The sequence below is a fragment of the Gobius niger genome, assembly GCF_951799975.1.
Source record: "Gobius niger genome assembly, chromosome: 11".
In the NCBI taxonomy this organism is placed as follows: domain Eukaryota; kingdom Metazoa; phylum Chordata; class Actinopteri; order Gobiiformes; family Gobiidae; genus Gobius; species Gobius niger.
The window spans coordinates 34,777,791-34,787,663 of NC_136862.1; the positions used below are offsets into that span (position 1 = coordinate 34,777,791).

At 44.1% G+C, this 9,873-nt stretch overlaps 1 protein-coding gene across 1 annotated transcript; it reads left to right on the forward strand.

The window, feature by feature from the left end:
• Positions 1 to 442: 442 nt before the first annotated feature.
• LOC306970710 (neuronal acetylcholine receptor subunit alpha-10-like) lies at positions 443 to 9,543 on the forward strand (the record flags this gene model as incomplete). The annotated part of the gene is made up of 7 exons (XM_079566737.1): positions 443 to 515; positions 1,976 to 2,121; positions 2,211 to 2,365; positions 4,636 to 4,882; positions 6,469 to 6,754; positions 8,373 to 8,578; positions 8,755 to 9,543. The coding sequence occupies 7 exons, from the start codon at positions 443 to 445 to the stop codon at positions 9,541 to 9,543; spliced, it is 1,902 nt and encodes a 633-aa protein (XP_079422863.1).
• Positions 9,544 to 9,873: the final 330 nt, after the last annotated feature.

The window sequence follows — 9,873 nt, forward strand, 5'->3', positions numbered from 1 at the left end:
GTCTCCAAGACACTTGGTAAACAGGATTCTAATGAGACCTTCAAACGTCCCAAGAACGGCTTTAAAGCCTGGCTCCAAAGTGATTTTTTTCCTAAAAATCGCTATGACCCATGTGACAACGCTGGGATAGGTGAAATATTTTTAAACATGCTGTTTTTTGTTTATCAGCCCGAAATAGAAGAAGCCTTTTCAGTGCATTGACTGGCTCCACAGCCTGTCAATCAAGCTCTGGAGCTCTGTGGAGGCGGGAATGCCCTTTTAAGGGACAGGCTTCACTTCACCAGTTCAACAAGATGCCGAAGTGCAAAACCTTACAAAAAACAGAGTCAATGGCCATTTTTGTACAACAACAGAACAAGAGAATACAACAACTCTTTCCCTCACACTTTTCCCTCACACTGAATTTGGTGCCTGTATACTCCTTTTATACTTTAGAGTAGAGATGGCTACAGGTTTGAAGGAATATTTGTATCTGTTTTTCCCCACCAATGGAGCCCTGAGCCTCGAACCAGAAGGCAAGTAACAGAATTCACCATGAAGAGGATGAGCATCACCTCTTCATGCACGGTAGCGCAGCGGTTAGAGCCTCCGCTTCACAGCTAGAAGGTCCTGGGTTCACTTCCCACCTGGGGACGGGGCCTTTCTGTGTGGAGTTTGCATGTTCTCCCCGTGTCTGCGTAGGTTTTCTCCGGGTACTCCGGTTTCCCCTACCACTAAAAACATGTGCAATAGGTGAATCCTCCAGCCAGGTGATTCTGACCATCAGCCCGGCTCCACATCATGGAGATGGGTCCCCGGGCGCGGCACTGCCGACGACCACTGCTCCTTACGGGTTGCCCCAGTGGCATCGAAGGATGGGTTAAATGCAGAGGACGAATTTCCCTACGGGGACAATAAAGTATACAAACAAACAAACAAAACAAAACAAACATCATGAGCCAGAATACTCAGAGCCTTCCGCGTCACCTGTCCAGAATACAGGTCAGAAAGTGGAGTCTGTTTTTCGCTTTGGTGTTGAGATTTCCAAACCAACACATCATAGAAAACGTTAGCACTGACTCGACACAAGATTTATAAAACAGTCTCATCATGGTCCTGTCCACATGAAAGTAAACAGGTGCTGCTGCCCTTTCTTACACAGCTTCTCTGTGTTGTCATTAAAGTCAGTTTCCCCAAATATTTGTATTTTCCCACAAGCTCCACCTTTTGACCCTTGATCGCAGTGGCTTGAGGTGATGTGACCTTCCTCCGAAAATCCGGCTGCCATGTAAGTGTCACTGAGGATCGGGACCATTACCATGAATGGGGATGAACAGGACCCACTTCCGTATTATCTATCTATGGGTGGGACGCAGTAGGACAGTCATTTTGGGCTGCAGTCGGCTCCGGTAACAGCCTTCCTCCAATCACACCCTCCAGCTCAGTGCTGGTGACATTCTTTTACTTTTTTGTTCCATAACGCTCAGGATCTTTTAAAACATTCAAAATGACAGCAGCGATGGTGTGCGGTGAGAGGCCCTACTTATGTAGCTTAACAACCCAAACATGTTCAAAACAAGACTATTTTCTGCCTTTGCCATCCTGACGTCATGACAGTGTGAATACCTTACAGAAAATGGCGCTGAATCCACATTATTGCACAGATTTGGCCTTTGAGGTCCTAAACTTTACTCACTCCCATTTCTTCTTGTTGCACATTGAAGTTCTACTTAGAACCTTGTAAGATCCAACCACGCAAAATGTGAAATGTTGTCATTTTTCAACTGGTCTTAAACTTTTGATTGGTATTGTATTAAAGAAAATACTGTAAATAAAGTAAAGCTGTGCTCTTTTGTGAACTGACTACCACTAATAAATGACAACATTGACAGATATCTGAAGATGAAATATATACCTGCACATGTCTATAAAGTTGTTTGTATCAGAAATACTTGTCTGTGGCTGCCCAGAGCTGATTTTGTGCCCTATGTTTCAGCGTGTTTGGCAGCCAGGGGGCGCTATGCTCAGAAGCTCTTCAGAGACCTGTTCGTGAACTACACCAACGCCTTGAGACCTGTGGACAACACCGACCACGCCATCAACGTGACTCTGCAGGTGACGCTCAGCCAGATCATCGACATGGTAACGCTCCAGAGGCCCTCCCACGCGCTCATGTCCTCACGTCCTCACGTCTTCTGTCTCTGATCATGAGGATGTTTGTGTTTGCGCAGGACGAGAGGAACCAGATTCTCACCTTGTACCTCTGGGTGAGGCAGGTCTGGATGGACTCGTTTCTGACCTGGTCCAAAGGCGACTACGACGGCCTGGACTCCATCCGCATCCCCAGCAGATACGTGTGGAAGCCCGACATCGTGCTCTACAACAGGTCCACTGCCCCTCTGTCCTCTCCTGCTCTGTTTGAGGAGCTGGACTTTACTCCAGTAGGATTTGTGTTGAGAACGTCTTACTTTTACTCCTCCACTACATTCCTATAAAGGCTCCAAAGTTGTCAGTGTTTAGTTGATGTGAAAAGCCTAGTAAAGCACACTCTATGAACAGCAGGTGGCGCTGTGCAGGTGTTCTGACAATTTCACTGACTCACGACAAAGAAGAAGGTTTAAAGTGTGCAGGTCAACTGCAACAGTCACCAGAAAAAGGAAAAAAAAGGTTATTTATCATTTAAAAAAAGAAAAGGTTATTTATCATTTAAAAAAAGAAAAGGTATTCTATAATGCCCAATGAGTGCACGGAGTGTTAAAGGATCTATATCATGCAAAATCCACTTTTTTGAGCTTTTAAACATGTCGTAATACTATTTCCTTCTCAAAAACACTCCCAGAGTGTTTTTTGGCTTCATTCACACAGTTCTCAGCAATCAAGAATAATAATAATAAATCTTATTTATATTGCACTTTACATTTCAAATAAACCTCAAAGTGCTACAACAGATGAATAAAATCAGATAAAAACAAAAAGAACATTCACATAGTTAAACAAAGCAAGCACACGGGCACAAACAAATTAGTCAAAATATGCCTTTTTAAATAAATGTGTTTTCAGGCCTTTTTTAAGTTTCAAGTTTCAAGTTTAATGGTTTTGTATAGCCCAATATCACAACAGAAGTGGCCTCACAGCTGCACCAAACATTAAGGCAATAAAACAGAGCAATAAATATGACAATTAAAAGTTCAGGTGAATCCAGGCAAATATAATGTCCAATAAGAGGTAGCGACGAGCGGCGTGGGCGTCCCCCGTCCTTAGACTCTCCAGAACGGCGAGGAAACACTCAAAAACCCGGCAGGAGAAAAGAGAAACCTTGGGGAGAACCACAGAAGGAGAGATCCACTCCCATGGACGGACAGGCTATAGAGACCCAGGGCCGAAGGATCCCTCAGCAGACGGGCCAAGATCACAGACTGTCCAGTCCTCAGATTCCAGAATGCAGGTTCCTCCGTTCACCCAGGTTCCTCCGTTCGATCTAGACAGGCACACCCGAGGGGGGAGGGGGGGGGGGGACAGGAGACACCATGTGAATAGTGATGAACAGACTACAGATAAATTAAATATTGTATCATAATAAAACAAAGTAAAGGCCTCCACACTCTGGGGGGCCCTCAGGGACTCTGGCAGGGCGTTCCTCCTGAATCCTGCTCCGCCCTCTCCTGGTAAACCACTGACAGTGGCAAACAGGAAGAGCCCGACGTCTGTAATGTTTATTTAACCTTTATTTAACCAGGTAAAAACTCAACACAAGAGTGACAGGGCCAATGTAAAGCCTTACAGCCGCATTTTCATTTATAAAACAGTTTTTTCATTATTTCTGTTGTCAGAAAGAAATAAAGAAAAAAAAAAGGAAGAGCTCCTTCCCTCATTGCTGTGATTTATATTTCTTTTACTGATCATTTTGCATGTGCGGATTAGCTCGGAGAGAGGGGGCGGAGCTAACTGAATCGAAGCGTCTTGTTTTGCAGAAAATACTTCTCACAAAAATGAGTACTCCATACTGGTAGAGGTACAATATATCATATAAATGGCTAGACTTTGCTTTGGGATGGCTAAAATAGCAGGATACAGATTCTTTAAAGTATGTCCTTATATTTATGCATTTTAAGTAGCCATGTGCTTCTGGTGTGTGCTTAGCGTCAGGCTTTCAAAATAATACAATGAATCTAGAAAGGCCTTTAGACGCCAACATGGCAACCACAAGTGCCAGACACAGTCAAAGTTAGAATACTGCTGGATCTGCTGCTGCTTGACAGGCTTTAATTCAACTTTTGATGTTCAATTCTCCTTGAACAATAATGGTACTGAAGCTTTTATTTATTTATTCCAATCATATCAATATGGTGTATGGTGGTTGTCATTAGTCGCTGGGCCTCGCCATATGAGGGCCCAGTGACCAATGACGAAAAATCTGGGGCTAAGCTTGACTGGCCATGCTAAAATAAAAGCCTTTTGGTGATACATTTAGTTTTGGGTTCCTCAGTTTCTTGTCTTTGGAGAATGTTTTATAGGATCTGTTGACCTTTAGTTTCCTCTGAGATATTACATTTTCCCCATTCAAAGCCCTGGGTGTTGGTGAGAGCTGTTGTAACAAGTGCATTTCTCCACTGTGAGATTAATAAAGTCCTGTCTTGTGGCCTCTTCGGTCCTCAGTGCGGATGACGAGTTCTCCAGCTCCATGGAGACCAACGTTGTGCTCCGCAGTGACGGTCAGGTCACATGGGACCAGCCGTCTATCACCAAGTCGTCGTGCTCCGTGGACGTGGCCTATTTCCCCTTCGACCTGCAGGAGTGCGTTCTCACGTACGGATCCTGGACCCACAACGGGAACCAGATGGACCTCCACATCGAACTGGACACCGCGGACCTGGCCGACCTGGTGCCTAACGTGGAGTGGCAGGTACTACTGCTAATACTACCATTACTACTACAGCTGCTAGTACTATTACTGTTTGTGAGGAACTCCCAGTCCAGATTTTACCAGAGATTTTTTTATTTTTATTTAACTTTATTTTTACCAGGAAAGTCCAATTGCGAACGAATAACTCTTTTTCAAGGGAGTCCTGGCCAAAAGGCAGCAAAAGTTGCACAGTTACAATTTCAATGACAATTCTAAAGTTGTAATGACATACAAATCCTAAAAAAACAGGTACAAGTTTGTATTGGGTAGGTTAGCGTTAGGGACGTCTTCACCGGAGCCTGGACACTGGTGGTGTTAGGAGAGACCGATGAAGGACACAGCAGCTACCAAGCTCTTCCACGTTTTCCCTATTTAAATATGGTTACGTGAAGTGTTCCACTACAAAAGTAGGAGTAGTTTGGCATCCACACAGTAAAGTGAAGATATTACTGAGCGGATTTCGAACTACTCCTACTCTTGTAGTGGAACACTTCACGTAACCATATTTAAATAGGGAAAACGTGGAAGAGCTTGGTAGCTTCTATCTTGACCTGTTTTGGAGCTATAGAGGAGAGAGGGAGAGGCTAAATGCTAACGCCGTCTGCGCTGTGTTTACGTGACTGAAGATCAGACAGGTCCTAAAGAACTCATCACAGCTCAGGTAAGAACATATCTCAGTATGTAAAAACAGTGGCTTATTCCTTTAAGAGGCAGAAATATAAATCATGATAAAATCAAGATAAAATCAAGATTACAATAGACTATAAAAAGTAGATTATCAAGGTCTGCATTGGCAGTGCAAAGTTTACCGTCCTAGTGCAGGTTGTCAATAAGTGACGCTGGTACAGGGAATAAAGTGGCTCTGAGGATATTGCATGTAGTTTTGCATAGGGGCTTTTGCACATGTTATCACACTGTGGCTGTTCTCCATAATCTACTGACTTTATAATGAGTTTACGCCTTTCCTCTGCCCCGCTGTGAGCTACAAGGAGGTGACAAGGAAAAAAAACACGGCATGCAGTCTGTGTGTTTGGACTGATAATAAACGCCCGGTCACTGACAGTTTTCCTGCTTTTATCCTGTTCTGAAGAATGAGTTTTGTTTTTACAGTGTGTTCACTGTTTACTTTCCAAAGGTTTACTGGCATAAGCTCTCTATAGTCTTGCTCTCTTTTCTGTGGTAGCGCCTCACACAGGCCTGGCAGATGTATTGCAGTGTTTTCACACATAGCCTCAGCATTACTATCTCCAATAAGAGTGTGCAGTCAAATTTCCTGCTGTTTTCCAGTTTGGGATCACTTGAGAAAATCCAGGACACTACCTACGATAGAGAGTATTTTAAAGAAAAATGCAGAGTGGGCTCGCTGTTTGACTTTGGATATAGCCTTTTATTGCATTATTCTGGAAGTGAAATAATGGGTTATTTATGGGTGTTATAAAATGATGTCGTCGAACCCTAGGCTTCACATAAGCCAGTTTTGGAGCCATGTTGTAGTATGTGAGCTCCTACATCCAGAGTCCCATCCACAAGCTCATGCACCCCTGGTTTAAACCGTGGTTCAGCCCTGATTTGCTCTTGTCCTGCAGGTCCTGGGGATGCCTGCTAAAAAGAACGTGATCCTGTACGGCTGTTGTTCGGACCCGTACCCGGACATTAGCTTCACGCTGCAGCTGAAACGCAGAGCCTCCTTCTACATCTTTAACCTGCTGCTGCCCTGCATGATGATCTCCTTCCTGGCTCCGCTGGGGTTCTACCTGCCCGCAGACAGCGGAGAGAAGGTTTCCCTGGGCGTCACGGTGCTCCTCGCTCTCACCGTGTTCCAGCTGCTGGTGGCTGAGAGTATGCCGCCGTCTGAGAGTGTCCCCCTCATCGGTGAGAGCCTTCCAATCACGCCTCTTCAGAAATACACTGTAATAAGTGCATCTGGAAAGTGTTCATTTTGTTCTGTTACAGCCTTATTCAAAACTAAATTCTCTTCAATACCCCATAATGATAAAGTGAAAACAGTGGTGCTGAAATATCTGCTGAAATATCACATGTACATAAGTATTCACACCCTTGGCCATGACTGGATAGTGAGCTCCGGAGCCTCCTGTTTCCACCGACGTCAGGCCCTGCTCGTCCTCTGCAGGATTTGGGGAATTTTCAAAAAATACAAACTCAAAAGTCAAACTGCTTAACATGATGTTTTTGCTTTTTTTGTTGAATAAATAAATCATAAAACATGCAGTACAAGAGTGTGAGGACCATATTGTCGGGTCAAAACACAACTTTCCCAAACCTAAATTCAGATTTTTTTTCCCCCATTGATTTGTTTGATCACACTGTGATTGATTAAATTCACCTTCACACTGCATGAGGAGTGGGCGGGGCCTGTGTGTGACAGAGCAGCATTAATAACACCACCTGAGCCCAACACATTTTCTCCAGTTTGGCATTACCCAAATCTAAAAGCCTCTTGAACACAGTGACAAAGAAAACATGAGGCTGTAATCGCTGCCAAAAATGCCTCAACAAAGAATAAACGTTGTGAATAATAATAATAATAATAATAATAATAATAATAATAATAATAATAATAATAATAATAATAATAACAATAATAATAATAATAATAATAATAATAATAATAATAACAATAATAATAATAACAATAATAATAATAACAATAATAATAATAATAATAATTATTATTATAATAATAATTATAATAATAATAATAATATATTGGTTTTATATAGCGCTTTTCTGGACACTCAAAGACGCTTTACTTTGCACTATTCATTCACTCCATACTTGGTGGTGGTAAGCTACTATTGTAGCCACAGCTGCCCGGGGGTAGACTGACAGAAGCGAGGCAACCAGTCTGCGCCATCGGCCCCTCCGACCTCCACCAACCACTCACTCACTACATTCGCTAGGCTTCCTGGTGTTCCTAAACGGTCTCCCATCCAAGCACCGACCAGGCCCTTCCCTGCTGAGCTTCCAGGGTCTGACGGGATTGGGCAGAACAAAGGCGGGATGACCTACTACTGCCATTTTTCAGCATAGACACATAACATACCCAAAAAATCAAACATGGAAAAGTAAAACTTAATGTTCTGTTTTTTTAAGCCACTAAAATGAACTGTAAACATTAACAACGTCTATAGGTTAAAGTAATTTAACCTAATTTAAACTAAAGCTTGAATGACAGTAACTAACACTAAGTGAAAGGGTTATTTTACAGAATATCAGTCCCGTTATTCTCTGCTTATCACACGCTGCTCACTGTCCACATGTCGATCTGTGCTCAGCATGGACATTGTTTCTTTTCTTTTTTTCAAGAGAATATGCAATGCTTCAGACAATGAGGAAACATTAACCTGGAAACTTTTCTAGCATTTTATCCTTCAAGAAAGTCACCAGAACACAAACATGTGGACATTTCACCTTCTCTGTTTCCAATAAGCTCCGATCACAGAGGGACTCATTCATGGTGTGTGTCCAGGTAAATACTACATCTCCACCATGACGATGGTGACTGCGTCCACAGCTCTGACCATCTTCATCATGAACCTGCATCACTGTGGACCCGAGGCCAGACCAGTCCCGGACTGGGTCCGAGTCCTGGTCCTGAGGTATTTAAACCGGCTCTGCCTGGTCTACGAGCTGGGGGAGACCTGCACCAGGGAGAGTCCAGCAGCCGAGAGCCAGGTGAGGAGGACAGAGCCCACTGCCAAACACTGCCTTCTTAACAATATGGACGGTGTTCATGTTTAAAGCCTGTCAACATTAAACTAAAAACAACAAGCCTTTAGTGATCAAGTGTTCTCCAAAGTGTTGCTTTGTTTCCAAATGTGCGACTCCCTCCTGTATGTGTGTCCCAACAGGAAATGAACGGGAAGCTGGGCACGCATGCCTGGGAGGTTAATGGTGACCATCGAGAGGAACTTTGTGTGACCATTGGGTCTGCTGTAAATGACCAGCCCATAACCGCGATGACGGCCATTTTGATGCCAGAAAACCCCCGAGAGATCAGGAACTCGACCATTTGCACAGGACCACAAGCTCACCAAGACGACGCAGACCTTCGACGGCAGGGATTTAGGACCAAACGGGGAGTGGATGGTCAAGACAACAGCACTGACTCGGGAAGAGGGAGGTCGGAACTCGAAACGACAAAAGAAAATGGTGGACATGAAGGAGAGGCTCATGAGAGAGAAGGGACTGGAGCAGACGAGAGCAAAACCAAACAGGAATTTCAAGACGTTGGTCATGTTTTGGTGCAACAAAAGAAGGAAAGTGAAGCCAGAGGGAAGTTCTTCAAAGCTCGAGGTGGTCTAGACATGTCCAGTGATGGAACAAAGGTCTGTGGTGCTGAAACTGGGGTAAAAGATGGAACATTTCCAGACGACACGGTGAGATGCTCATGCCACCACTGCTGCCTCCATCACTGCTGCCGCCATTTTGACTCCGGACCAGGAGAAGAAGGAGGAGGAAGGGGCTGTCTCCGTGGCGACGTGGCCTCCATCGCCGCCTCGTTCCAGGAGCAGCGGGCGGCCCAGGCGCTGATGGCCGACTGGAGGAAAGTGGCCAAAGTCATGGACCGCGCCTTAATGTGGCTCTTCTTCATCATGGTCTTCATCATGAGCGTTCTCATACTAGGCAAGGCCATATGAGACACTACTACTACTACTACTACTACTACTACTACTACTCCTACTACTACTACTACTACTACTACTACTACTACTACAGCGGCTCATGACGACAGATCCTCCTTCATCACAGTCTTCATTGTGAGAATGCTCATGCAGGGCGAGGCCTTCTGAATACTACTACTACAACAAGGTTAAGGTACAACCTGAATCAATACAAAAAAAGTATCATATACTGGTAGTAGGGGGGAAGAATAAAGATACCAAGTTTAATGCCTGGTTGGTCAGGAGACAGCAGTAAAGAAGCTTAAATAAGTAATAAATAAGTAACATTATACTTCTGTTTAATAG